Below are 27,832 nucleotides of genomic sequence, written 5' to 3'. Positions count from 1 at the left end.
ACCAGGAAGCTCAAATTAATAATCTATACAGCATTAGTAGTTGATTTATTATGATCAGTGTGTAATTCAGATAAACCTGCTCCACGTTGACAGGGTGCAGTACCCATTTATATGTTGATGCATTCACCGTCCACTCAAGTTTCAGTCACAGATGCCAATTATCTGAAGAGTGACTACTTTCATGTGTGATGCTTTGACTCATTATTTTAATTGCAGGGTTTTCAGAATGATTCTTCCAGCGCTGGTTTCTTGAAATGATCCACCTCTCTGATTCACCTTTATTCTGAGGTTTAGCAGTTTTCCACCAACACCCGTTTTCCCCGCTCGACCTGCCTGGTGGCTCTGGCCCCTCCCTGCTCTCACCTGAGGTGAACACCTCTGAGACGCAGCGTTCTTCTTCTTGTGAGTTCAGGAATAACCTCTCTGGATCGTTGTCTTACATTTCTTTGCTTTATCTTGCTAGATATTTTTGAGGGTCGTACCTGTTTTGTGTTTTTGGCAGCATCAACATGAGCGCTAAACTGTGGACAGAGGAGCAGTTTAACTGTCCCGTGTGTCTGGATCTCCCTAATGATCCAGTCACCATCCCATGTGGACACAGCTACTGCATGGCCTGCATCAAGGACTACTGGAGCAAAGATGACCCCAAAGGGATCTACAGCTGCCCCCAGTGCCGCCAGACCTTCTGCCCCAAGCCCTCTCTGTCCAGGAACACCATGCTGGCCGAGGCTGTGGAGCAGCTACGCAAAGGCAACCTCAACAAAAGCAGACGTGGGCCTCCCTCCTCTTCATCTAGATCCAGCGGAAAGCTTTCCACCTCAGCTGTGCAGTGTGACATGTGCAAAGGAGAGCAGAGGGCAGCGGTCAAGAGCTGCCTGGTGTGCATGAGCTCGTACTGTGAAGCCCATCTGAAGCCCCACCAAACCAAGAAGTCCCTAAAGCAGCACGAGCTGATTGCACCCACCAGCAACCTGGCGGAGAAGATCTGCACCCAGCACAAGTACCTGCAGGAGTTCTACTGTCGCCAGTGTAAGATGTTCATTTGTTGGCTGTGCACCAGCAACCAGCACAAAGGTCACGAAAGCGTTTCAACCAAGGCTGAACGCATGGAGAAGCAGGTAGGCAGCGATGAATGCTGGGAAAAGATCGATCACCTTTAGACACACAAACCTTTAAGAGTTTTAACAACATGTGCCTTCACCAGCCTGACACAGATGATGTAACACACACTTCCCTGAAAAACAACTACTTTAATTGAATCACACTTATGATTATGTTTTGAGACATGTGTCTTATGCGACATACAGTACACACAACATCTCATCTTATAAGGGTTTTTTTTTTTCCATAGTCTTCATGTATAAGAACAGGCTTCAGTTGAACATGAACAGTAGATGCTGAGCAGCTGTGTGGGACGTGAGCTGTTCTCTCTACTGCTGGGGACACTTAACACCCTTGTGCTCACTCATTGTTCTGTGTGATGGGTTTCAGTTTTAAGTGTCTGCCTCTCCTACATGGGACAGATGCTCCGGTCTGGCTGAGCACATTCCAAACCACATTCCTGTCCATTTAGAACACTCACGTATGAAGCTCCACCCTCTCATGTAGCTCCTGTTGTTAATTGTTTTCATTCTCATGTGCAGAAAGTTTTGTCAGAGATGCAGGCGGAAAACCAGCAGAGACTGAAAGACAGAGAGCAGGAGCTGAAAGACATGAAGAAAATGATGGAGGGGATGAAGGTGGGTTCCACTACATCCTAAAATGAAGACCACATTTCTCATGAACCACTGGGATGATATCTTGCATCCGACATGTGCAGCGTTCAGCAGACCGAGTGCACTCGGACACGGAGCAGGTGCTGATGGAGCTGCAGCGCTCGGTGGAGCGTCTGCAGGAGCTGCTGGAGGAGGTGCTGGATCAGGCGGGCCAGGAGAAGATGGGCCAGGCCCAGGAGGTGGTTGATAATCTTGAGGCTGAAATCAAGGTCCTGAGGAAGAGGGAAACGGAGATGAAGGACCTGGTGCAATGTGAAGACCACATCCGCTACCTGCAGGTACATGTGATATTTCAGTTATGGAATATTAATAGTTTAAGACTTCTGCACGCCATTTGATTAAAGGTATAACTCTCCTTCAGACATGCGAGTCCATGTGCAGTCCCCTGGAGTCGGGTGACCTTCCACCTGTCCAGGTCAACCTTGAAGCTTCCTTTGAGCCAGTACGGGATGCCATCCTGGACCTCAGGGAGCAGGTTGAGGACCTGTGTAACCAGGAGCTGAGCAAGATCACAAAACAAGGTAAAATCTTACGTCCGTCCATCCTTTATCCTCATTTTTTCATGAGCCTTAACTTTTTTTTTTTTTTTAAATCTGCTCTGTTTTCCAGTTAATGACACAACTCTGTTCACTCTGAGAGACTGTAAGTTCCCAACATTTAATCTAACATCAGTGTACAGTAATAAAGGTCGCATAATGATCCCTTATCTCTTGTAGCCAGCCGCAATTCAGGAGCAAAGGCCGGAATTTTAAAATGTGAGTTTTACATTTTCTTATGACAAATTTGCCATTAGCATTAAAGAAAACATGGCGTAAAGCAACTTTTTTCCTGTAGTGTTTTCTGGTCTGGGTTCACGCAACACAAACAGCCGGTCACCAGGTATGTCCACTGTCCTCCTCTCTGCCACCATTTTATCTTTTCATTTCATAATGTTTTGTTGCCGTTTTTTTGTTTTTGTTTTTTTGACTCATCAAAGCCTCCACACCTACTATCTCATCTGGAGTACGCACAGACAGACGAGGACTGGGTACTGATATTCACTGTATTGTGTATAACATTATAAGAAAATCATTTAAAATGTTGTCACGATTAAAAAACACACCTTCTTATACAGGTTTAGGCAATAAAAGTCAGGATGTGAGGAGCAGAGACACGCCACGAGGTGAGACCCTTTAGTGAATATTAAACCTGCAGTGGCAGTAGCATTGATGGATGGAGCAGTGAAAGTGTGTGAAGCTATACGTCCCCCTTGTTGCAGACAGAGGAAACACCAGTTCACCCAGACTGCGAGACAGGCAAAGGAGAGAGGACAGAGACACGGGTAGGTTCTGTGTCATTTTCCTGGCAGGACCTCCTGGTAATTCTGGTTTGATTATGCATAAAGCACCAAGATACCAGAGTAAACTATAGGAGACGCTGGCCTGGTAGGACAGCTTTTTGCATTTGACACGTTTCCAGATTGTACAAGTTAGGAAGTGGGTTGTTTTTTTTCTACAACTCTGTCGTGTGGTGTTCCTCCAGGTTCCGTTGTGGGTTCTTTGTGTTTGTTACATGTGTTCATCTTTTTAAAGCTTCATTCTAGCTAATAAATGCCAAAAATATTACACTTATTTTAAGTTGCGTTTGAGCCGCCATGCAGATGACACTCAGTTGTACAACTCCAACCCTCAAAATCTCAGATGTATCTGTTGATCAGGCTTGATCAGTATGTGTTTGATTCCTTTTTCTTTGCTCATGTGACCTTTTGTGTCTTAAAGAGATAGTTCACCCAAAAATGAAATTTCTGTTATTATCTACCTCATGCCGGTGGAGGGTTGAACAGTATAGCTTTAACATAGCGTTTGCAAGACACGGATGCCGGGGTAACTAATACTCTTTTCTTCAAGTTTTGTTTTCGGTACCTGTAGACCAACAACAGCTTCAACAAATGTTTTGGGGGAGGAATATTGTTTTTGTACAGAACTTTTGAATTTTATAGATATATGGTATTTTCTTGTTGCAATTGGTGACTGACTCATTTCTAGAGTAAGCTGCATCTCTTTTCCTGTTCCTTCCAAACAGGAAGGGAGACCAACCCCCGTCCCAGCCCCATTCCGAGCCCCAGGCCCAGCCCCAGTCCCACTCCCAGCCGCAGACAGTCCCAGTCTCTCTGGAGCAGGTCCAGTCAGAGCCAGGCTGTCCCTTCAGAAGCCCATACTCCCACTCACATCCAAACCACTCCTACTCCAGCCCCAGCCCCAGCTCCTGCCCCGGCTCCTGCACCTGCATCAACTGGAGGTAGAGGGTCTTCTTTACACTGTGAATTAGCACCACCAACTGGCCGAGCCTTGATGAAAACTCAGCATTTCTGTCCTCTGTCTTGTCCTTCTGGTTTTGCCAGGTTTCAGTCGGATGGCGTCAATCAGCAGCCTCTTTCGCTCCAATCGCCGTGGCACCACCCCAGCCACCCCCGTCACTCCTGCCAGTAACACACCATCTGCTGGAGCAAACCCATGTAGGATCTGACTGCATGCTATACTCTTGTTCCAGTGAAGTGCTCCTGTCTTTAGTTGCAAACTCCTGGAATACTTTGACTAGACCATAAATTCATGTTGCTTATTTTTTACTGAAAGATGAATTAATGAATATTCAAAATAGACTCACCACAATGAACCAGAACCTGCCTTGTCTCAGTGCATTTAAAATTGCTCCAATTCAAATGTCCTCTGTTTATGTCCAACAGGGGCGATGGCCGCTCTACCTGAAACGCCAACTGAGGGTAAGATGGTTGCCTTATCCAGTATGAGGAAGTTTAATAACTTGCATGTCCCATTGCTTGAATGTTTGTGTGATTCTCATCTCTCTGAACCCTCTTCTTCACCGGTTGCAGTTAACCCCAGTCTCTTCCTGGACTCGCCTCCTGCAGACTCCATGAGTCACACTCCTGTTTTCCCTGGATGTAAGAGTGAAAACATCTTTTTCAATAACAGTGAATATATGAGGACAAGAAATGAATGTATTTTGCAAATAAACAGGAAATATTATGATGTGGTGAGCATAAAACAATGTAAAATATTGTTTCCCTCCAGTGAGAGAAATCAGCATTGATAGCATCCAGGCCCCAGAGCCGAGGACACGAGAGGAGTTCCTCCAGTGTGAGTTTCAATTATTAATTGCTACACTTAATTTTAGAGACATAACTGTGTTGAAGTACTCAGGCTCTCACCAGAAAAACTGTCTGGAAAATTACCATATTGTCTGTTGTGGTGTGCAATGGTGATGCGACTTGAGGACTTTTTGAAGCTACATCTGCCTCGATTCAAGCTCCTCGTGGTTGCTTTTTTTCTGGCTCGTATGGTCATCAGTTTGTGCTGTTGTCATGGAGATGAGTGTTGCTGTTTCTTGGCTTTGGAAATTTGAGCTAATATTCCCTGACTCGGGTTCCACAGCTTACCAGTTCTGACTAAAACTTTTTAATTCTTTGGTAGATTCTGTAAGCTTGACCCTTGACCCAAACACAGCTCACAGACGGCTGGTTCTCTCCGAGGGCAACACGAAAGCCACCTTGCAGGCGGCGGCACAGCCTTACGCTGAGACTCCTCAGCGTTTTGATGGCTGGACCCAGGTGATGTGCCAGAGCCCACTTTATGCCCAGCGTTGTTACTGGGAGGTGGAGTGGCGAGGCCGGGGCTCCTCTATGGGCGTAGCGTATGGGGCAGTGAACAGGAAAGGCTCAGACGCCAGGGCGGGAATTGGCTACAACGCCCAGTCTTGGACTCTTGAGCTGTCTGACACCTGCTGCTCGGCTATGCACGACAATGAGAAGAGGGATATACCTGTGACCTACTCCCCCCGTCTGGGTATCTACCTGGACTTGTCTGTGGGGATGCTGGCGTTCTACAGCGTGGCTGAGAGCATGACACACCTTCACACCTTCCGTGCAAACTTCACCCAGCCTCTTTACGCTGCCTTCGGGGTGGGCTGTGGAGTCGGGGTGGGTCTGGACTTTGCCCTGGGACAGTTCAGCTCCAGTTCTGACAGCATTAAGATCTGTCCCATGTGAGGACACAGACTGGAGATGGGACACATCGAAAACTATTTGGGGACCGTGACTGAAGGTTTCTGTAAAATGTGGTTGTGCCAGGATTTATTTGTCATATTATGAATGCAATTGGGGCACAGAAAAAAAGACATGGCATTGTTTGGCTCCAGCTAGCTGGAAATCAGTCGACAGCTTGTATTTATAAGGTCAAACATACAGAAATGTTGTATTTGTCACCAAATATTTAATTGGCTGGATTTCCTTACTAACATGCTCACACAAATACCTACCTGCTAAATCATCAGTTTGTTAGCATAGAAACTGTCACTCATTTTACCATTTTTAATTTGTACTATTATACAAAATTGGTTTGATTAAACTTACATTTTTGTGTTACAGAAAGCCAAACGCGTTATTTTCAACACAGCCCTATAGTGTCATCTAGCTTGAATACTCATTTTCAGGTTTTGTCAGGAATGGTCCCCGCTTCCGGTAAGTTGAAGTGATTTCTTAAAGTATACGAACCAAACATGAGCTTTCCCTTGTTATTAAATACAACTTCAGTTCGAGTTGGCAGGTCACGATATCCTGATATTGTCACTAAACATGACATTTAAAGGATTAATCATTAATTTTGTGCAAGCAGTAAATGCTAAAAGACAGAAAATACCTGCTTGTTTATTAGCAAATGCCAGCATGCTAACAAATTAAACTGGGCCCTTGCAAATATTACCTTCTAAATCATCATCAGATAAACTCTTAAGGTACATAAAATTGCTAGAATGCCTGTAAACTGTGTCTTATTATTTCAAATCTAATTATGTTAAAGAAAGCCATGTAATATTCAGGAAACTGACTAGAAGCATTATGCTAACAGTCCATATTGCCAAAAACAATCAACATTTTTGTGAGGAAGAATTTTGCCATGATAATCGTGCAGCACCAGATATGATGCAACATCTCCCTCACTGATTTCAGGTCAGCGACTTTCTACCCAAGCACTTCCATCAAGTAACAATAAGCCAAAGAGTCAGTCTCTTTCTTTTGCTTTGTTTTTTATTTAAAAAAAAAAAAAAGAGGCAACTGAGTAATAGTTATGAGTAGTTTACAGAGGATCATGGTCTTGGCAGGGAGGCATGAGGACTTGATGTACATTTCATACTTTGGCCAAACCGGAACCACCAGCGAGATGAGCCGCGACAATGTGACATGACATCACCGGAACAAAGCAGATTTCATGACTACATACTGTCTTCCCCTAATCCTACAAACATTAAACTGAAGCTCTTCTTCCTGAAGCTTAAATCTATTATATGGATAAATAAAACACTAGATGCATCATGTACAAGCCAGAGTGTTATTTTGGCTTGATTAATAGATGTTAATTCTCTTTTTGGGCCTCAACATCTGGAAAAAAACAAAAAGGTACAAATACATTAAAATCACACATTGTTCAAAAAGCCTTGAATAACAGGCACAAACCTTCTCATTAATGTTAGTTTATATGGTGACATCTGTAAAACAAAGGTTAAATACAAAAGTAAAAGTGCAGTTAGTGTCTGGTTGGACTGATGATGAACAAAAGCACCGCTGCCTTAGATCCAGAACATGTATGTTGTTAGATACCCGCAGGACTGTGAACCACATGCGTCCTCATGAATCTGGATGTGACTGGCAACAACGACAATGTGCCGGTGGTTTTCCCTCATAACAAATCGAAATATCTCTTGGGCCTGAGATAAGAATGATGGCAGAAAAACTGAAATGACAACAATCCTGTTTTTCGTTTAAAGGCCCAGTGAGCCTGTCGGTGTGGTGAATTGTTTTCAAGAAAGCAGTGATGCCCAAATAAACTTCAAATCCCACTGTGCAACAAATATATACATAAACAAGTCCGAACAGTGCTGGCTTCTACTTAAGGCCTCTTACTATTAAAAACCACGCAAGGACCTGAAGGAAAATGCATTTTCCTGGCATCTGATTTGGTTCTGACTTCACCTTCAGCCTGATCAGCACAGACAGGTGCATGCTGGGACCTGTAGGCAGGTAGCAGGCCATTTGGACATGTCATGCAGACATATGACACTTGCAGGAGGCAGGGAGGGGCACGGCACATGGACTTGCAGACACCCGTGCAACAATGGTCTACTGTTAAAAAAATCAGAATTATCCTGGCATCTTTAGAGGCATGGTCCGACTACTCGATTGGCCTGGCAGTATGTCTCTTGCAGGACAAGCCAGCAAGAAGTCTTTGTCCTCACGCCTGTCTGGTGTCAGTAATTTTGTATAATACAAGGTGACAGAAATGCCCGGTGAAATGCTATTTTTGACTCCTTTTTGAAATCTTGACGTGTGGAAGATCCGCATGGAACACTCCAGAGAGTAAAAGCCTTTTATTAACTTGTAGCTTGTGTTCGCCTGCACACATATTGGGGATCACGGAAATGATTCCCATTGTATTATACTTGGTTACAGACTCCAGACATTTGTATGTGGAAGCAAGCGTAATAATCAAGTTGGATTTTCTGTTGTTTCCCAATACTACCTCTCCAACCCACGACAGCCCTTAAAATCATGAGACTCTGGATTGTCCTCTCTTTCTTCACCTTCTTTCACTTTCTCTTCTGGCATGACTCAACATGCAGAGACCACGTTCAACTCTCTCTTTGTCCCCACTCTTTTCCTAAGTCCACATCCACAAACCTTCAACATCACTTACATGTTCTCCATCTCCTCTATCTCCTACCTGAACACCCAGAGTCTCACAGGAAAACTACTGGACCTGGCTGAGAAAGTACTGAGAGCTCCAGAACCCATTCAGAGGAAAGCTAAGGCCTTAATAACTAGCGTCATATCAACACCTATATGAGTAGACACTGCGGTTTCGCTAAAAACAGTCAGTTCAAATAAGTTGTGCTTTAAAATGAAGTCATAAAAAGGAGGGATTTTTCTGCCCACTTGATGCCCTGACAACTCCCTCCAAAGGCAGAGAGGAGACAAGATGGGGAAAGGAAGAAGGAGATGGAAAGGAGATTCCTCCATCAGTGTTTGCCTGAACTGGGCAGAGCATGGGAGGCGAGGTGCCGACGCCTTTCTTTGAGGTTTCCCCAGGGTGGTGGGGGGAGGGCCAAGGAGGTGGGGTGAGGAGGAGGTGGATTACTAGCCGACTTTCCTGCCCGTGCACCAATCAGTACAGGGAGGCTCTGGTTACGCCTCAAACCGTCCAACAGGCTCCCTCCGCCGGCGGACACAAAGGTGGAATCCTGGCGTGGCTCTGCACCGTGGAGCACCTTAGTAAAACCCAGCCGTCGCAGCCTTTCCAGCAGGCCGACATGAACAGGATCAAGCCTGCTTTTAGTGGTCTTGAGTGACTGAGCAAGTGGTGGGGCTTCCTGGGAGGGGCTTGGGAGGTCTGGATGGGGGGCGCGGCCCAGATTCAAGCCGTAAACGTCCTGGAGAAAAAGCTCCGCTGGGCGTGAAGCAAGGAAATTGTCAGCAGGGTGCTGGCGGGACTCCATGGGCACAGGGGAGGGTGCGGGGGAGTGTGAGGGAGAATTTGGCGGTGTACCTGGGAGAAGGCGGAAGAGGGGCTGCTCTCTGGGTGTGGGTCTGGGAGATGGAGGAGGGGTGTCTGTGGAGACTTGTGCAGAAATGCCTCTCTCCAAGACTAACTTGGCGAGGCCACTGGTGGCTGCAGGAGGTCGTCGAGGTGGGAAAGATTCCCCGAGGCTGAGTCTGCAGGGAGTCACAGGGGTACTGGGACCTGTCCTCATGGAGCTGGGGGTGTTGGCCATGATGGACGACTGAGAACTGAAAAGAATGAAGAGATGAGGTGTTGACATTTGGTTTGAAGACAAGAGGACTAAATGTAAGGTCAACCATGATGGCACGAGATTGAATTCACTAGCGAGCTAAATTATCTATCTGCTTCCGCTCATTCATCATTATGAGTCATCATCGAAGGGCAAAAACATCCTTCTTCCTTGTAACAGGACTGACCTTGGGGTGACCTGTGTGATGTCACTAGGGTGCAGGATGCGGCAGGTGGTGAAGGTGTAAGTGGAGAAGGTGGAGCTCTGACATTTCCCTGGATTTTGGACTGAACACCAAACAAATCAGGTTAAGGACAGTTGTGACAGAAGTACTGCTCTTCATGTCGGATAATATTTACCTGAGGAAGAGGAGGATGAGGCGCACACTTGACTTGACTGGACGGAGGCTGTGGAGACTCCAGGGATGGGCGCAGATGATAGGCTGGATTTCTCAGTGACAGACCAGGAGGTGGCAAGTGTCCCCGGTGATGGGGGAGGTGTGGGAGAGAGAACAGGGACAGGAAGTGGTGACACTGACTCTCTTCTCTCTCTCCTCTCCTCCGGAGTGGACGAACAGTGCACCTTGAAGACGATCCCGCCTTCGTCCTCTTCCTCCTCTTCTTTACCTCTCTCTGCAGCCCCTTTCTCCAGGACACCAGCCCCCTTCTCTCGCTCCTCTCCATCTTCCTCGTCCTCCTCCATGTCAGACAGGTGGTACACAGCATCCTGAGCCAGTGGGCGGAAGCCCTTGGTCACTACTCCGGGGTGGGGGTCCAAGATGGTGGCTAGGTGAGGTTTGGCCAGTTGCTGCCAGTGATGGAGTGTCAGTGAGCCTGACAACAATGACACAAAGTTTCACAAGTCCATGAAGATCCAGTGTGTTTGTATAGTTTTCAATGCTACAGATGGACTGTGGGTGTTACCTTCCATGGGCTTGACAATCTGCAGTTTCTCAGGCAGGAAGGTCTTGAACACGCTGGAGCTGATGGAGAGCTCCGACAGGTTGGAGTAGGAGGAGAGCACGCTGCCCATCGGCGAGCTGCAGCCGCTTCCCTCCCCTTCTGCCTCCACCCCTGCCAGGGCCTGTAGTTTCTTCTCACGCTCTGCTTGGAAGAACTGGCGCTCACACAGGAAGTTCTGTCGCCGTAGAGAGAGCCGATGGAGGGCTTTGATGAGGTCATTTCCTCCCGGGGAGCCTGGCTGGCCCAATCGCACCTCCTCACTGCAAACATAAAACTTTGCTCAGTCACACTGTTCAAGTCCACTTCTGTCTTTTTTACAAGCGTGTTAGTTGGTACCCCTGAGCAGACTGGAAGGGCTGGGCAGTCATCACAAGAGAGCTATGACCTGAGCCTGGGATTGGAGGCGTGGCCAAAACTGGCCGAGGTGCTGCAGCGTTGATGGAGCGGACTGTTTGGAAAACACGCTTGTGGGAAATTCTGGACGGGTCGGAGACAAAGTAGAGCCAAACATGAGTCCATTCCTCTCTTTCTTGCGAACATCAATAGTTTCAAGTCAGATCATGTTCCAACAGTGCAATAATTCACAACCCGTATTTTACCACTTGCTACCAGCAGAGGTCGCTGCTGCTCAGCAAACAATACACTGCTGCTTTAAACTCTGAACCCCCAAAAATTACCAGCGACTTTCAGAGAAAAAAATATGATCTCAAGGATATCAATTGACATCAAGTTGTTCAAAATACAAAAAGTTTAACATGTATTTTTCAAAAAGGGATAAACCTATGGACAGCTGGAAAACTGTTAGTTAGGTTTTCCACATTTTTACAAAGTAAATTAGATCATTATTTAATTTGTAAATCATGGATGTTACCATTATGGTGTTAGATTTGCTACCTTTGGTCCTGGTAGGCCGTCTCTTCCTCGATACTGAGCTCTCTCCTCATGGTGCCCTCGATCTCTGCCGCCAGGGAGTCCTGAAACAGTTAAACGCATTCTGTTTCTGGAAGTGTGTGACTGGCAGGTTCAGTCACTGTGCGACTGTGTTGTGTTTGATTCCTCTCACCATGGGGTACAGGCCGTAGGACAGGTGCCTGCGGATCCCAGCAGAGGGCGTATTTTTATTTCGCAGTTCTTTAATCTCCTCCTGAGACTCGTGGAGCATCTCAACACACTCAGCATTCCTCTCTGCCAACTCGTTCAACTGCGTACACACACAAATAATTGGAGTCAGTTGAGTTATTGATTATATTATCAAAAAGGATGTCAAATCCAACACTATTTGTGTGTGTGTGTGTGTGTGTGTATGAGTGTACCTCTGCTGTGAGCTGTCTCTGAGCATCTTTGGAGGCCTGCAGGTGGATCCTCAGCTCTTCTTTCTCCAGAGCCAACTGGACAGAAACGACACACACAATAAATGGATTCATCGCTGGAATCCCGTGGGGTCGCTGGGTGGGCTGGCCTCCTTACCTCCTTCACTCTGTGCTGCAACTCTACGATCTGAGAGAGCAGCTGAGCGATCTCCTCCTGGTGTCTGAGCAGCTCCTCATTCTTCTGAGACAGTTCATCCGTCAGAGACACCATCTGGCTGTTGGACTCACCTGAGACGAGGACCCACCAGTGTTGGAATGAGAATTTCAAATATGAGATTGCTTTTTAATCTCACTTACGGAGCTCCTTGACACAGTCGCTGACCAGCTGCTGCTCCTTCTCCTCAAAGGTGATGGTGTCTCTCTTCAGTTGACATGCCTGGGGGTCGGAGACACAGGAAAGACGCAGTCAGTTCTTTCCACATGCACCACAGCTTCTCATAGCAACAGCTGTGTGTGATGTGTACATCCTATTTTTGGAGGTTTTTTTTTTTTCCTGTTCAGTTCCTGGGTGCCGTTCGTACCTCAGACCTCAGGGCCAGGTTCTCCTCCTCCAGCTCCTGCAGTTTGCCCTGCAGAGACTCCAGCTGGCTAAGTGCAGCGGCTGCAGTGGTGCCTCCCAGTGGCTGAGGCTGCCGCAACGGCGTGGACACGCTGGAGTCAGTCTCACTCTCCTCCGAGGCACTGGCCACCATTCGCAGCAGCTCATCCTTCTTACTGAGCTCATGCTGCAGCTGGTTAACCTGGCCGGTGTGGTTGATGATAAACATTATTTATTTGAAAAGTTTGATACTTAACTCTGGAGACCAATGTAGCATGAGAATGTGTGGGCTACCTGGTCCAAGGCCTGTGCTAGCTGCTCCTCAATGGCCTCATTGCGTTCCTGCAGCTGGTGGTTCCTCTGCAGAAGTGACTGACCGATCCGAGCTGCCAGCTCCAAGTCTCTGTCCCGCTGTCAGGACACAAGACAATGTGAAAATCACCCAATAGGATGCTGTCTCTCAGGAGAAGACATACTGTGTATTAGGTGAGACCCACCTCAGCCAAAAGGTGTGTGACCACTTCCATGTCATTGTAAGTCTTGGTCATCTGCTCCACCCGATCTGCACTCAGGACTGGCCAGAGAAAAACATGCTTTTCAAGGGCACACCAGCAAACACACACTCACACATGCAGTCTAGCATGCATTGGGGGGGAGGGGGAGGGGGAGGGGGGTGCATATGAATGCAGGGAACTGCACAATAAAACACACTTCATCAATCCAAACCACAGGGCACACTTAAAGTAACATGCTAACTTCACTTACAAGCTAATAACATGTTCTGACCACAAGCAACCTAAGCAGCTAAAATTCAGATTTGTCCTCCAGCGGTGTTTAATCCCCCCTTATTGCTTTGGTACGTTTGTGGGTGGATTAATATGACATCAGCAAACAATCCAGACGAGACTGCATGTCTAGTCCACTGTTGATTCCACAGAAGTTCGTTCTTTCAAATACCGCCATGCAGTTGCTAGTGGTCTGAATAGAATTTAAAGCCACAACAGCCCACTACAGAGATAATTTTTTTTTTAAAAACACCTCAAATCACACAAAAGCTCTCTACAGATTGCAAACCTATAACTAGGCAAATCTCTTCTTCTACATGGACAAGAGAAGAGGGGCTCCAGATCCAAATTCAAGGTCTGAAGGCCCTCTTTTGCTCTAGCGCTACGTGAGTGAGTCGCAGAACAGAGGAGGGCGGGCAGATAGGGAGAGAAAGGTACCTTTGGAGAGGCTCTGAGAGCCGGGGTGGGAATAAGAGGAGGGCTCCAAAGCAAGATATGCTAGTGAGAAAAAAGAAGGGAAAGTTCAAAAAGAGCAACCAGCTTCTTTTAAAAGGGAAAGACATCAGAAGAGGGAAAGCTGAGAAAAAAGAGAGAAAGTAGCCGAGAATGAAAGCTGAAGCTTCAATTAATCAACTTCCAGGAGAAACATTAGTTAATCGAGAGCCAAAATCTACACGTCAATTAGGTTGGTCTGCTTGTAGCACCTGAGTGGGTGTCAGCAGCTCAGCACCGCTCCCCCCTTCCACCTGTTTGAAGAGAAGTTGCAGTTCTAATCAATGAGCCAGCAGCTTTTACTGAAAAGCCCAGAACATTTAATACTTTTTTCTTCTTCTTTTTTTTTTTTTTAAACACTCTACTTTTCAGCAGATTACATGTAAAAAGCCCAGCGAGGCAGCTTGAAGTGGAGCCGCTCAGTTGGATGAGTCCAGTAATCCGAGGCCTATGCTGACCTCTGGATCTGAACACTCAACAACTGCCCTCCAAGTGCAGCTTAAAAATAACCCCCACTAAAGAGAGGTGTCTTTGTTACACACAGACGACCTATTTCATCTCCAAACACACACGCGGTGTCAGAATTAGATCATAGCCTTCATAAAAGGACCACAAATATGACTCCTGACGCAGTCACACACTAAGATAGTGACCGGCCACGATTAGCCCATAAATGCAAAGTCCAAAGAAAAGACTGATATTGCTCTGCTTACGCACGGGCACCTGCACACACACATGCATGCACACATACGCTGGTGCAGGAGTCTCTCCCAGACAAGAAAGTATTAGAACCACTTTGACTCTCTTTACACAGACAAAACGCCACAGTTAGATATTACACATCGGTACGACCACTTCACTTTCATGTTTTCAACAATCATGCACTTTTGAAACATTTTCAAGGTGTAGACTTTTATACTTTTCCAGCACATCCTGGCTGAGATCTACAAAAATATTGCCATATCAAAATCACTGCATGGATATTTCTCTGGTGTTCCTCAGGGTCTTGGTGTCTTGACTACAAATTTTGGAGGGATTTTTAACATTTTAAAATATTCTCAAGTTTTAAAATTGCTGCAACTTCTTAAATTGTCTTCCATATTTATGTTCGACTCTTAACCCTGACCTAATATCTCCAAAACCCCCGATGCAGAACAAAAAAAGTGTCAACGGTGGGTCTCCACAGTTTCAAAGCAAACCATAAAAGTTGAAGATTTTAGATTAAATAATGCATTGAAATTTCAAGCACTTTAGTCAAAATCAAAGCACTTTCCAACATAAAAAACTGCATTTTTATATATATATATATATATATGAATGACAGAAAAAAGCTTCACACATTTTAATTTCTTCACAGTCTCCCTGACAGCTTCAGATTTCACAATAAAAGAGAAAGTTGATGTGAATAAGTTTGACATGTGATGCAGTTTGACAGTAACGACCATTAAAACAACCTCTGGAACAAGCAGGGTTCATTTAATAGTGTATTTGTTCCAGTCTGGTGTTCCTCATAAATCCCACGGAGTGTTTATACAGTAGGAGCAATATTAACATGCCATACATGTGGACATGCATCAGCTACTAATTATAGGCTGCATTCATCTGCACAAGTGGGGCAAGTGGAACATTGAATCTAAGACTCACATGAGTAGTGACAAAGCACCTGAACACACACACACAAAAACACACACTGCATGTAAAAAACCTGCATTTACTTCGTCATACTGGCAGCTGAAATGCTCTATTCTACTTCAAGCTATGACACGTTATACCAGCCAAACAATTACAAATGATGCATCCGTGAGAGGAAAAAAACAGAGGAAGTGACGTCTATCAGAAAAAAGAGAAAAAAAACCCTGTTTGAATGTAAATAGAAGCATTCATTCAGAAAGGCCCATTTCCTGTCTTCCCAGGCTGACACACACACACACACACACACACACACACACAGCTGTCGCGTTCTGTTTGACCTTGCATACATGACTGAAGCTGCACTCACATTTATCTCACAGACACACACACACACACACACAAACGCTCACCTTCCACAGCAAAACGATCATAAACCTCCTCATTGCAGATGTTTACAACTGGCATGTCCTCTCAGCCGTCCTGTCTTTCACTCTCTATTCATCTATCTACCAGCAGCCCCCCCCCCCCCCCCGTCCCGTGACTCTGGCCCCGGTTTTGAACTTGGCTGGACTCTCTCTCTCTCTCTCTCTCTGTCTATCTCGCTCTCTCTGTGTGTCTCTCTCTCTCTGTGTGTCTCTCTCTCTCAAGTAATAACTGGTAAATCCCTGTGATTTTAACTGAAAAGGATGTACGCTGAATAGAATGAATCCCTCACATGTTCCACAGTACTGACACACACACACACACACACACACACACACCATCTGCTCACCCCAGAGAGAAAACATAGAGATGGAATGTGGTCATTTTTATCAGCTCAATCAATTGTAGTTAACTGGTGGGTTTTTTTACTTACTCATGTAGCGGAATGTCTCCTCCGCCAGCATAGGGGAGATAGCGTTCTGCTGACCAGGGCCCTCGTCTGGGGAACAGCTCGGGGAAACCACCCAGTCTTGGCTGTCTGACAGGTAGACAGAACCGGAGCCGACTGAACCAGAACCGACTGAACAAGAGCCATAATTCCTCCCGCTGCTGCCCAGTCCCTCATCTGTGGGTTAGAGGACAGACAAAGTTACATTCAGAATCTGTTTTGTGCAGAGTCCATTTCTCCAATGCTATCTCCATGCTAAGCTAACGAGAGCCTAATTGCAGCTTCATGGACGTAACAGCGGAATCCATCTTATCTCAAGCCAGAAAGTGAATGAATGTAAATTTCCAAAGAATTCTGCTTTTATTTTGTGAACAAAGTGAAAGATGACGGATGCAGTGATTGAGCAGACTCACAGCCATGAAAGACAAAGAGGGGCTTTGAGCGAGTGGAGAGCAAGCGTGGGATGATGAAACATCCAAATGTTTGTGTGCGTTTTCTTGGCTCAGGCACTGTACACACGAATGTCCTTCCACTTCAGCAAATATGTGGTTTACTGGGACAGATGGAGCTAACAATAGCATCAGACTACAGCGCTGTACTTGAGGGCACAGCTGATAGAATCAGATGAGCATCTGCGATAGCACCCTACCTGTCTCAGTGCTCGACTCTTTCTTCTCCACCGCCCGGGGTTTGACTTCAAACATGTTGGGGATGTTGCAAACACAGAGCTGGACAGAATACGGGACCTGCTATCGCTGTGGCATCACATCCTGTTCTTGCTCTGACGGGTGGTGCACACACCCACACCGTTACCTGCAACAGAGGAGGTTGTTGGTGTGGTTGTAGTTGACAAAGATTCAGAGGAAAATAACTTGTTGTGGCTCCTCATTGGTGTGTCTGCGTGGGCTGCTGACTTCTTTCATTATTTCCCTTTCATTAGCCTCCTGCCAGTCTCCTTCCCACTAGCTTGGGGACATTTAAACCCAGATGAAAACCCTCCCACACTGACTTCTGATGGACACTTTAATCACTCTCTGTCTGGTATATCAGGTGCCATTTCAACTGTGTCAGCTGAGGTTTAATCCCCAGAGAAAGGATTCCTGCTCGTTTCTGTCCGACTATCCGACTGGAAACATTTTCACTCAGATGATCATCACAGCAGGAAATGCAGCTGCAGTAACAGGTGATGCAGTTGCTCTCGTGTCCCCATGCTCCACCTTGTGTTTCAGAGGGTCAAAGGGTGAAACAGATTCCTCCCTTCGACACCGGATATGCGCTCTTAAAGGAATAAGATCCCAGCAGGCTTTTTGTATCTTTTGTACATAAAAATCCATGTAAATATGCTTTAAAACTGGCTTCTTCTTCTTTCGGTACAAATAAATGTGCAGCCTCCAGTCCTTCACAACTCAGTCTGCATCTCTGACCTTGGTGCTTGCCCTGTGCCAGCAGACACACATGCACATCTGTGTGTACGCATGCTTGTGGAGAGAGAGTCCTTGGGCAACACTGCTTACATAACAGTGGAGCTTCATAAAGGAGATTACAGTGATGCACGCTATGCTGCAGCCGACATGTGCTGCTCAGTGTTTACCATTCGAGGCCTGGCAGAATTCTTCTTTGGACCTATTCATAACACTAGTATCGACAGGCTCATATTGGAATAATAACTGTTGCAAACACTGAGACTTCAACATTCCACTTCCTTATTCATGATAGCATCATCTGTGGATGCTTCCTCTGTCCCTGGTTTAAAATGCAGGAGCATATCTTGACCGAGCGCCTGTGAGTCATTTCATGAGTAATACTGTCACAGACAGCCTGCGTCTCGGATTGGAAACATTTTAGAGGTCGAGATGCCCTTGCAGACCTTTGTGGGTAAAGCTGAATTTTAGGAATTAAATCAGTATATGTGAATATGTTAGTAGCGTCAGAGAGTATCAGAGTAAAACAGACAGCAGCAGGACTGTAACCAATACTGGTCTGTCCCTGCAGTCTCAGAGGACCTGTCTGCTTACATCAGCGTTTTCAATTTCATCTCCTATCATGTCCAAGTATTTAGCTGATGCTGGATGCTCACATCCACAGGGACCGACAGCAAGTGCAACATTAGAATCCAAAGACCAATTGCAAATCATAAAATAAATTGCAAACATGAAAGGAAATACAAAAAGCACTGGTTTGTTTCCTGTCATGTCCGGTATCCATCACTCCAGTCTCTCCTACTGTACCTCCTGACATGATCTGCTGACAATTTTAGATCCAACAAACTGGAGAGTCTCTGGACTTGCTTGAAAATAAAAATAACATTGGCATTAACACGTGACACTGACGGGATCAGAGACTATAACCAGAAAACTGGAAATATCAAGCAGAACTGCCCTGTCGTGCACCGGCAAGGGAAACTATGGCACAGTTAATGCATCAACCGCATGGGTTAAATATTCATCTGATTTTACTGGCAGTGTCCGACCATAAAAAATAGATTCATTCTATATGACAGCCGTGGTTAAGAACAACTCAGATTAAAAACACTTATTTTATAAACTGGCCTCAAGACGTACTGACCTTCAGTCTCCTCAATATCCGGTAATTAGAAATGACAAATGTCAAATGAGGTCCTAATGTTTCTTATATTCAAACTAAGCAAGCTAAACACCTTCACATCAAGTTCTAATTTTTTCAGACATGAATTAGACAACTCCCCCTTTCGCCTGTGACAGCAGTTGCTAACAGGCTATCTACTGTAGTATATATATTTTATCTGTACAGCCATATGATTCAGGACGATAAAGGCTATTAAGAGCCAACAACGTGTCCTCTACCTAATTCGCGTTTTTTAAAAAAATAAAATAAAAATAGAAAACGTCTGTGTTTTCCTCTGCTGGGCGAGGATGACAGCTCGCTTCCTGGGCTTAGCATTAGCCACACAATGCTAGCGAGAGATTAAACAAGCAGCGTCCATCGAGCGGGAGGCACTATAGCAATATAGGTGTTTAAAAAGATGCCTGACAGACATACAGCTTACCCTATGTCAATAATATTCCACGACATGGGCAATCCCGGCGGATCATGCGGTGTCTGTCAATCTCTTCACCAAAACCTCAAACAATGGAGGGGAAGGGAGGGCGAGCCACGGCAAGCAGCTGATGCGTCATCAAGATGTGACACGAGGCAGGCGGCGATGACGTCTTTATCACGCGCTTGTGGTCTGTGTTAAATTAAAAGTCCTGTCAAAAGATTTGGCTCCGGCTTTGTTCTGCGGTTGGACATTGGCGTTTTTGAGCGTTACTTTTCGATCAATACGTAGAATTCGGACCCAGCATGGAGAAATGTTTTCAAGAGAACCTGCTCTAAGATATCCGTTTCTCCTTTGTATTTTTAACTTGTTTACGTCGAGGGGTCGGAGCCGCTGCTGAGAGGGTAAGCAAAGGATACTTCCAGTAAATATCATGAACACACACACACACGACGTGTGTGAAAGCTAATGTAAGTATTATAGTGAACCTTGAACATTTTAACTCGTCTACCGATACGGGAGCTACTAACTGCTTTGTGTTTATGGCGTCTCCTACATTATTTGGTTAAAATGATGTGGCTCTGATTTAAGATGAACCCGTCCCCGGATGTTAACCGTCACACGTCCGCGAATAATGCCTTTAACTGGCTGCAGTAGTATGTAATTACTGGAAAAACGTTGAAAAATTAGTAATATATAGTAAAATATCTATATTGTTAGGATTTTTCACAACTTCGCGATGTAACTGATCACATGCGTGCTCCTGCTGGAATACAGGCTTCATTCCATATTTCCCCCCACCGATGTTAACGCCATCGTTTGGACTGGCCGGTGATCTCCGCGGGTGAATTGTCACATGTCGGATCAGCTGATGGTGGCAGGTGAGCCGCCGCGGACGCTTGGTGGATGAATGAATGGCTGAGGTTGAGGACTGCTGGCTCGTGTGTGTGTGTGTGTGTGTGTGTGTGTGTGTGTGTGTTAGATTCATTCACCCCGCGCGCAACTGCGTGTGTGTATCTGTCTGTCTCATATTACACTGCTGCGCTTTCATTCCTCTGTCTCCCTCCATCGCGATCGGTCTCCTGCAGCCTGCGAGCGGATGAATGCCAGAGCCCGTGATTTTACCGTCGCCGAAAGGACTCCATGTCTTTCTTGGTAAGAATATCATGCAGGTTTGTTTTGTAACCTGGGAGATGAACGGTAGCGTGATTCAGTGCCTCTGTTTCCACTCACTGCCTCTTTCAAATTGGTGTTTTGAGGGGTTTTTTTCCCTATGAGCTTCCGATCAACGAAATCAATAGAGGTTGAAAGATGTCGCCTGTTTATTTGGTATACTAACAATATGTATATATGGGCGGGAAATATTAGATGCTGCTGTCTATGGAGCCCTCATAATGGACCTGCCTGATTATGTATGCAGCACTTATCTTGCTCTGTTGGGACACATCAGTCAGTCAGCTGCCTCTCTAATTCTCTCTGCACTTCCGATAAAATACACTGTAAGTGCCTTCACAGCCTTTATCTCCAGCTGCTCCCTGCTCTGCTTCATCTGACCCCCCCCCCCCACCCACCCACCTATGTGAAGCGGTATCACCCTCCATTCCCCTGCCTACTGAACCCTGGGGTGGCCCAGGATCTGTGGGCGTCGAGAGAGAAACATTTTTGGTCAAAAATATAAAATAACTTCAAACTACCTAAATTGGGCAACACTTTTTATCATCTAACTAAATTCCAGGAACAAGTTCCAACCGGAGCCACGACCTCAAAACAACTGCATTTGGTGAACAAGTTATGTTGTGACCTCCAAATGTTTTTCCTCTCCATGCCCACTATTTTTTCTCTCTCTATGGCCCCTCCAGGGCTCTGTTCCCCCCGCCCCCTCCACCTGTCCTCCTCCCTGTCGGGCATGTCTCACCTGTGCTCCTCCCCCCCTCACTAGGACTGTTCCTGCATCTCCCACACTCAGGTCCAGCCCATGGACATAGAGGAGCGCTATGAGGACACCAGCCACCAGTTCCTGGTTAGTAGCATGGAGAGAGGCATCCCATGGATGCTCTTCCATCACATCATCTCCACTGACATCATCCTCATCATCATCATTCTCGTCATCATGTCTAATTAGATGCAGCAGAGGCTGAGAAGTACCATTAATCATTCTTAATGCAGTGTCTATTTTTAAGAATGATCTGCTCAGAACATTCCAGTCACTAAACACATTCAGGCAAACTCCTCTGTCCCAAAAATGTGTCTGCATGACTGACTCCCCCACCCCCACCTCCTCTTGTTGCGGTCTGTGTCACAGCGCCACCGCCTGGCAGACATTGTCCCATATTTTTGCTCCTGTGTGGGTGTGGAAGTCCTGCTTACCTGATACTCAAGTGGGTGAATATAGACAAAAATTCAGTGAGACACTTTTAGTATTTGGTCAGAAGTACTAACAAAAGGCAGTACCAGTGGACAGCACGTTTCAAATATATGACAAACCTTCCATGATGTTGCTATGCTAACTTCTCAGCTAAGTTTTTATGTCTGATTTCTCCTGACTGGATTGCGATTCTTGATTGTGTCTGACATCGAGAAACTATTGATGAAAATGTTTTCATCGATGCTCACACTGTCTTTTTTTCTCCCTAAATATGCAGGAAAATGTGCTTTCGTTCATTTTGACTCATTCACTCAGGATTTACAGAGAATTTTTAAACTGTTTCATGTGTTCTTTTTCTTTTTTGCTGAACTGCTTTTGGACTGAAGAGCAACAGTAATTTACACCTGCGTGCACTGTTATACCACAGAAACAGGCCGAGTCGTTCAAACACACTCCAGCACAATGGTTTTTACAAGCTAAGCAGGAGTAATTAGCCTCTAAATGTTTGTATAACCCTGTGCAATGATTTTATAATATCTGTGTGCGTCCCAGAGCTCTGACGGTTCTGAATACACTCTGCAAGGGCCAGCAGGTGGCGATGACATCACAGGGTTGTCGGCTGTGCCCGCCCACTACCAGCTCCTGGCTGAGCTGGGTGAGAACACCACAACACACTTGAGTCAGACAACAACTTCTGATAACTTTCAGTGTGAAAAGACGGTAGTCAGTAGCTCTAAAAGCAACATGGCAGCCTGAGAATCGTCAAGTCTCATTTCCTTGCATCTGTTTCTTGAATTTATTTAACAGTAATTGTAACTTGATGCATCCGACCAGTCGCTTTCAGTTACATCGGAATTGTTTTAAAAGGCCTGAAGAGATCAACCTATCAAGTATGTGATAAGAAACAGAGTCCAGACAAATAAGAAAGCGATTCTTCATCAACGCGGTGGGAAAATATCCTGATTTGATGTCTTCCTTCCACATAATCCGAATTTTTTGTTTTGAAAGTGTACCTCATGAACTATAGAACCATTCCTTTTTGACCACTCAACAACAAAATATTGAAGTTTCTGCCCTGTGTCGCAGGAAGAGGCTTCAATAACCTGAGCCAGGTCAATATGGCCCGCCACATCCCTACAGGCCAGCTGGTGGCGCTCAAGCAAACCAACCTGGACGAGTGCACAGAGGAGGAGCTGCTGCAGCTCATGGTGAGCTGCTGAGAACTCGTGTCCTTCTAGATGGTTCATTTCACTGCCGGTCTGATGTCTGACTTTATATCCCAGAACGAGGTTCTGCTGTCTCGGCTGTTCCGTCACCCCAATCTGCTGACCTCTCGACTGGTCTTCAGCTCCTGCTGCCAGCTGTGGGTCCTGACGCCGCTCATGGCTTATGGTCGGTCCTGGAAATCCCTCTAAAATAGAATTATTAGAGAAGACAGTTTATCTATCAGCAGATTTCTTGCATACATGGAAGGAGCGATGAAAACAGCAAGTTGGTGCTGTGATGAAGCAGTCTTGTCACTGTCTCACTCACAGAATCGTACCATTCCTTCAAATCTAAAGTAAACCTGCTGATTATCAGTGAGAATGTCCTGTTGGTCCTGTTGTCTGCAGGTTCTGCCGACACCTTACTGAGGACCTACTTCCCAGACGGGATGAGTGAGTCTCTCATAGCGTACCTGCTGTACGGCGTGCTAAAAGCTCTGGAATACCTGCACCGGATGGGCTACGTTCACAGGCCAGTGGTGGACACGTCTGTTTTACATGAGACGTAGAAGTATGAAGCAGTATTTTAATATCTTAATATTCCTCTCAGGGGGGTGAAGGCCAGTCACATCCTGCTGTCAGGGGAGGGGCGTGTCTACCTCTCAGGGCTCCACAGTGTTTACAGTATGATGCGAGAGGGGAAGAGAGTGAGGGCGGTGTTTGACATGCCCCACCACAGCCCCGCCCTGCTGCCCTGGCTCAGCCCGGAACTACTGCGTCAGGTCCTTATTGAGCAGGAGTCATCCGATATTTCCTTATGGGAGTCAGACATCCTCCATTGAAGATCAGCGGCAGGATTGCTTAAAAACTAGCAGGCTCATTTACTCAGGCTGTTTAACCAGTGTGACCCCGTTAAAGTGAAGGAATTAGCGACTTAAACTTGTGAAAAACTGTATTTCTGAGCACTTCTTGTTTCAGAAAACAACGATTTAAGTTTTTCCATCTTTATTTACCAACCAAGATGTCAACAGAAAAGTGCTTGATTGACCCATTTAAATTCATGAATTCAAAGAAACCTTCATATTTGTTTCATGTAGCCAAACAAACAAGTTAAATTTACTTAAAAAACCCAAACTCCATTCAGAAAACAAGCCTTTTCACAGTTGTTTTCTTTTAGTCTTTTAGAGAGACGAGACAAATCATGATTTCATACTTTGTGCTCATCAGCGTTGTGATGCTGTTATTCCAGCATGATTGTAATGTGATTTATTTTAATTCACAGCAGCTCTTCAGTTAGTTACCGCTGTGAAAGCCGCCAGGCTGTGTTGTTCTTTGAGTCACAGAAAACCTGAAAAAGTCATGGCATTTGAGAATCGAAATATCTCGGCCTGGCAGAGTTTTTTGGAAATGAAATCAAATTTGTTGAGTAGTCATGGAAATACTGTTTATCTTAGAGTTGTTGCAGAACTAATGGGTGCTGCCATCTCCTCTGTCCCTCCCCTCCCCCGGTCCACTAGGATCTGCATGGTTATGGAGTGAAGTCAGACATCTACAGTCTGGGTATTGTGGCGTGTGAGCTGGTTAGTGGCAGGGTGCCCTTCCAGGATATGCCCCCCACTCAGGTAATGAGAGCACTTGTCCTGGAGGTGTGTGTGTGTGTGTGCACCTTCCCCTCCACTGTTTGCAGGAGTGTTTGAGTCTCTTTCCTCAGATGCTGCTTCAGAAGCTGCGGGGGTCTCACTGCTGCCTGCTTGACGTGGCTCCCTTCCCACTGGGTGAGCTGGGGGGGCTCAAAGTGTCGCGGTCAGGGGTGGACTCTGGTATCGGGGAGAGCGTGGCCACGGGGAGCCTGACCCACAGCGCCACCGCCCCTCCCACCGACCGACCTCAGAGCCCTGGGCCCAAAAACCACTCAGCCACCCTACACAACCTGGTGCAGCTGTGTCTGCAGCAGCAACCTGAGCGCAGGTCTGTAGAGAAACACTCCCCTGATCCCAGGACAAAGACGCAATGTCTGACCTGTCTTTGTCTCTTATAGACCATCAGCATCAACCCTGTTGACACACGCCTTCTTCAAGCAGGTGGGACTCTTCCATGGCAGCAAGAAAAGCTACCGTGATTTGATTTTCATGGAGTAGAAATCAAAGTAGCTCTTGCTGTCATTGTATTACTGTGGAGTGCATATAAAGATGCTGCATAAAAAAGCAGCCATGTCAGTTGTGACTGCTGCTAAATTATCCCATGATGCAACAAATCACATGGCCATTTTTACCATCGATTCCCATTGCTAAAGATGTATTTATATGAATCGTTTTATCTTTTATGAAGAACCTCAACACAGTTCTGAAAAGTAGGTTTTCTCTTGGATGTTCACTGCCGATGCATTTTTCATATTGATATTTAGTTGTTCTGCCAAAAGAGAATTCAGTATTTTGGAACATATGAGAGTATTTCTGTCTCTGCCAGGTGAAGAGGCACACCAGAGACTCCTTCCTCAGCCTCATGTACCCAGCAGTGCCCCTCTCCAGCCCCGAGGACCCTCCCGTATCCTGTCCCCCCGCATCGTTCTGCCACTCTCCAGCCGTCAGCGGTGACACCAGCGAGGCTGTGTGGGACTTCACCTAACACCCCCCTGACTAGTAAACCAAACACAAGACAATCAAAGCAATGAGGCCAAATCCTACTGTGCTTTTATTTTTTATTCGTATTATCAACTCGACTCTCTGAGCCTTTTTTTTTAATTAGTTTTGTCTGTTTTGTTTTTTATATCTTTGTCTGATGAAGATGTGAATTGTGTGTTGGGGGTCGATGAGACGACTGTGAACGTGCTGGATCAAAGACGCTGCTCTGACCATTTAAAGAAGATCCTTAACAATGATAATGATAATGATGGACTGTAAAGGAGCCACACAATAATAGACAGTTGACTAATGTGTACAAGGAAAAAAACACCCTGGAAGACTGAAGTTGGAGCTCTAAAATGAGCCCTGAGGTACGCCAGGGTGAACTTCTCTGTGTTATCATACTGTATCTTCCCACTGTGAATACTGAGGTACATCGGAGAGATTTGCAATACACATGTTCATATATGTATATTCATATTTATCCCTTGATATATTTGAATCATAATCAAACATTTTAACACCACCTCAAAATTTAGACTTTTTAATGGCTTTTATTGTAAAAAAAAACAAATTTAAAAATGCCCCCTCTTCTAAAAAACAAACAAAAAAAAAAACCATAAAAAATCAACCGTTGTTGCTGTGTTTGCCTACGTATGCGCATAGTGTTTATTTAGTCACGAGCAGTGGAAACAAGGAATAAAGTGATAAAAATGAGCAACAGAACATCCCAGCGTTAGAAGCAGTAGAGTAGAACCGTCCCTGCCCTTATTACCAGAGATTTGCCAAACGAGGAATATTTTTACCGTGTTCCAGTCTGTGACCACCTCTTCCAACAATGCCTTTATGTTCAAACAGAAACCTGCGTTCTGAATATGGTGATCTGCCTGTAACTGTGATTATGTGTGCTGTGTACGGGAACTGTGATTTACAGTACATATCATACATGGTAGCTGTACGAGCCTTATATAGACATGTATTATGAACCATATCTTTGAATATACACATTTGAATTCTAACTTCCTGTAGCTGTTATTTATTTATCTATGCATGCGTGTGTTTTGGTGTTCGATTATTTTGACTATTGTTATGATGTCATAAAGTAGCATTGCATCTCCGTGGCCTGGGTGCTAAGTAGTAGTTCTCTACTTCACCACTAAGCGGCAGTACAAAATCATAACAAAGCGGCGGAGCAACCAAACCCAGCCCTTAGCAACCACGTAGCACATCGGGATCGTAAAGTAAACGCACTGTCGCAAACACTCGCTCTACACAATAGTTAATGCACCCGGCATCTTTTGCACCTATCGACAATTATATTTTCCATCCTATTTAAACATTCTCGAAACTAAACACTTCTACTGTCTTGGAACTACAGATAAACCCCGAATATCTTCGCTCGGCCGTGTTTTGCTTACCAGTTTTTCTGTACGGTGTTTCCGGTTTCCATACCAAATTAAGGGTTCGTCTGCTCGCAACATTTTAATACAAGTGACGTCCTCACCTTGTTAAACTTTAAAAAACAAATCTTGAATTTATATTTGCTGAAACATTTGGGAACAAAACAATTTTTTGAAATCATTACTGACTAAAATCACCAAATCATCTATTGAATTAACTATTATATTAACTTAAAGTCACGTGTATCTTGCCGTTTTCTCGAGCAAATTTAACTGTAACGGAATTTGTGCTCCTCTTTAACAAATGGCACTTGTGCATAACACTAAATGATTACTTAAAAATTATATCGATTTTTGTCTCTCCATGTTTTAATGTCGGTTATCATAGAAATAAAAGTAAGGCTCTTATTTTGAAATGAAACAAAAGACGGTTTACCAGGAAGTCAACGTTGGATGCACGCGCGGCGTTTTTCCTCGGCAACTTGACGCATTTACAACAACTCTGGAAAAGGCGTTTAGTGACACTTTGGCTTTTCGGCACTCAGGTGAATGGTCCTTAATTTCTCAATGGCTTGAAGACGTTTTTGTATCATGTATTAACATGTTTATTCTGTAAATACGAGGCTGCTGTAGCCGGGCAGGTTTGGGGAGGACGAGACGTCACATGAGGTGGAGGAGGAGGAGAAAGGGAGGCTTAAAAAATAGAAATAGGCTTCTGTTTTTTGACAGCTAGCTGTTAGCTAGCTTGGTCAGGTAAGGTCGAGTGAGACGGTGGTGTTCACCGAGGATAACCGAATGCGTCGCTCGGCTGTCACAGCACACCCGAAGGTGCTCGCAGCTCATTTGTACAGGACACAACAGAGATTATCAACGGTGTGTGTTTCGCGGTAAACCTCTTTCGCCTGTCTGGAGCCAGCAGGGCAGCTCAAAGTGCACGGGGATATAGTTACTGGAGGTATTTTGTTGC

At 45.4% G+C, this 27,832-nt stretch overlaps 4 protein-coding genes across 13 annotated transcripts in view; 3 read left to right on the top strand and 1 right to left on the bottom strand.

Annotated features, from left to right (window-relative positions):
• The first annotated feature begins 102 nt into the window (after window positions 1-102).
• trim25l (tripartite motif containing 25, like) lies at window positions 103-8,898 on the top strand. Its single transcript, XM_086199203.1, has 17 exons — window positions 103-402; window positions 503-1,118; window positions 1,644-1,739; window positions 1,820-2,053; window positions 2,137-2,296; window positions 2,385-2,417; window positions 2,492-2,530; window positions 2,610-2,654; window positions 2,752-2,802; window positions 2,890-2,937; window positions 3,034-3,096; window positions 3,837-4,052; window positions 4,156-4,269; window positions 4,498-4,533; window positions 4,645-4,713; window positions 4,844-4,909; window positions 5,243-8,898. The coding sequence occupies exons 2-17, from the start codon at window positions 510-512 to the stop codon at window positions 5,815-5,817; spliced, it is 2,454 nt and encodes an 817-aa protein (XP_086055329.1). The 5' UTR covers window positions 103-402; window positions 503-509; the 3' UTR covers window positions 5,818-8,898.
• Window positions 6,841-19,403, bottom strand: trak2 (trafficking protein, kinesin binding 2). 4 transcript variants are annotated; one of them, XM_086199166.1, is made up of 17 exons: window positions 19,284-19,403; window positions 16,908-17,071; window positions 16,244-16,435; window positions 13,702-13,761; window positions 12,976-13,052; window positions 12,773-12,889; window positions 12,462-12,680; window positions 12,238-12,316; window positions 12,038-12,168; window positions 11,884-11,958; window positions 11,634-11,771; window positions 11,465-11,544; window positions 10,907-11,047; window positions 10,532-10,830; window positions 9,968-10,441; window positions 9,796-9,895; window positions 6,841-9,606 (listed from the first exon to the last, which is right to left on the bottom strand). In XM_086199166.1, exons 2-17 carry the CDS (start codon window positions 16,960-16,962, stop codon window positions 8,838-8,840), a joined length of 3,006 nt encoding a protein of 1,001 aa, XP_086055292.1. In that variant the 5' UTR covers window positions 16,963-17,071; window positions 19,284-19,403; the 3' UTR covers window positions 6,841-8,837. The 4 variants fall into 4 exon arrangements, with proteins under 4 accessions (XP_086055292.1, XP_086055300.1, XP_086055308.1 ...); XM_086199174.1 differs by lacking the exon at window positions 13,702-13,761; XM_086199182.1 differs by lacking the exons at window positions 16,908-17,071; window positions 19,284-19,403 and adding an exon at window positions 13,968-14,009 and having other exon boundaries at window positions 16,244-16,342.
• Window positions 19,085-26,606, top strand: stradb (STE20 related adaptor beta). 3 transcript variants are annotated; one of them, XM_086199224.1, is made up of 14 exons: window positions 19,085-19,678; window positions 20,052-20,155; window positions 20,363-20,429; window positions 21,214-21,294; window positions 22,192-22,294; window positions 22,726-22,847; window positions 22,923-23,031; window positions 23,253-23,376; window positions 23,455-23,626; window positions 24,362-24,466; window positions 24,556-24,812; window positions 24,883-24,925; window positions 25,311-25,483; window positions 25,629-26,606. In XM_086199224.1, the coding sequence occupies exons 3-13, from the start codon at window positions 20,418-20,420 to the stop codon at window positions 25,467-25,469; spliced, it is 1,287 nt and encodes a 428-aa protein (XP_086055350.1). In that variant the 5' UTR covers window positions 19,085-19,678; window positions 20,052-20,155; window positions 20,363-20,417; the 3' UTR covers window positions 25,470-25,483; window positions 25,629-26,606. The 3 variants fall into 3 exon arrangements, with proteins under 3 accessions (XP_086055350.1, XP_086055359.1, XP_086055341.1); XM_086199215.1 differs by having other exon boundaries at window positions 19,086-19,678; window positions 25,311-26,601; XM_086199233.1 differs by lacking the exon at window positions 21,214-21,294 and having other exon boundaries at window positions 25,311-26,603.
• A 695-nt stretch (window positions 26,607-27,301) lies between these two features.
• Window positions 27,302-27,832, top strand: part of nbeal1 (neurobeachin-like 1) — a 37,576-nt gene continuing 37,045 nt past the window's right edge. For 2 of the 5 annotated variants that reach the window (XM_086199144.1, XM_086199153.1), the window contains exon 1: window positions 27,476-27,820. The gene's annotated coding sequence lies outside the window, so the exon portion shown is untranslated. Of the gene's footprint in view, window positions 27,411-27,473; window positions 27,821-27,832 lie in introns of those variants that run through there. The other 3 variants (XM_086199124.1, XM_086199134.1, XM_086199115.1) reach the window with 3 other exon arrangements.

This window comes from Aulostomus chinensis, chromosome 1 (assembly GCF_037954235.1).
Source record: "Aulostomus chinensis isolate RoL2024-O1b breed Wild chromosome 1, RoL_Achi_v1.0, whole genome shotgun sequence".
Lineage (NCBI taxonomy): Eukaryota > Metazoa > Chordata > Actinopteri > Syngnathiformes > Aulostomidae > Aulostomus > Aulostomus chinensis.
The sequence above is the reverse complement of the archived record's forward strand: the minus strand, read 5'-3'. Positions and strand labels throughout refer to the sequence as shown.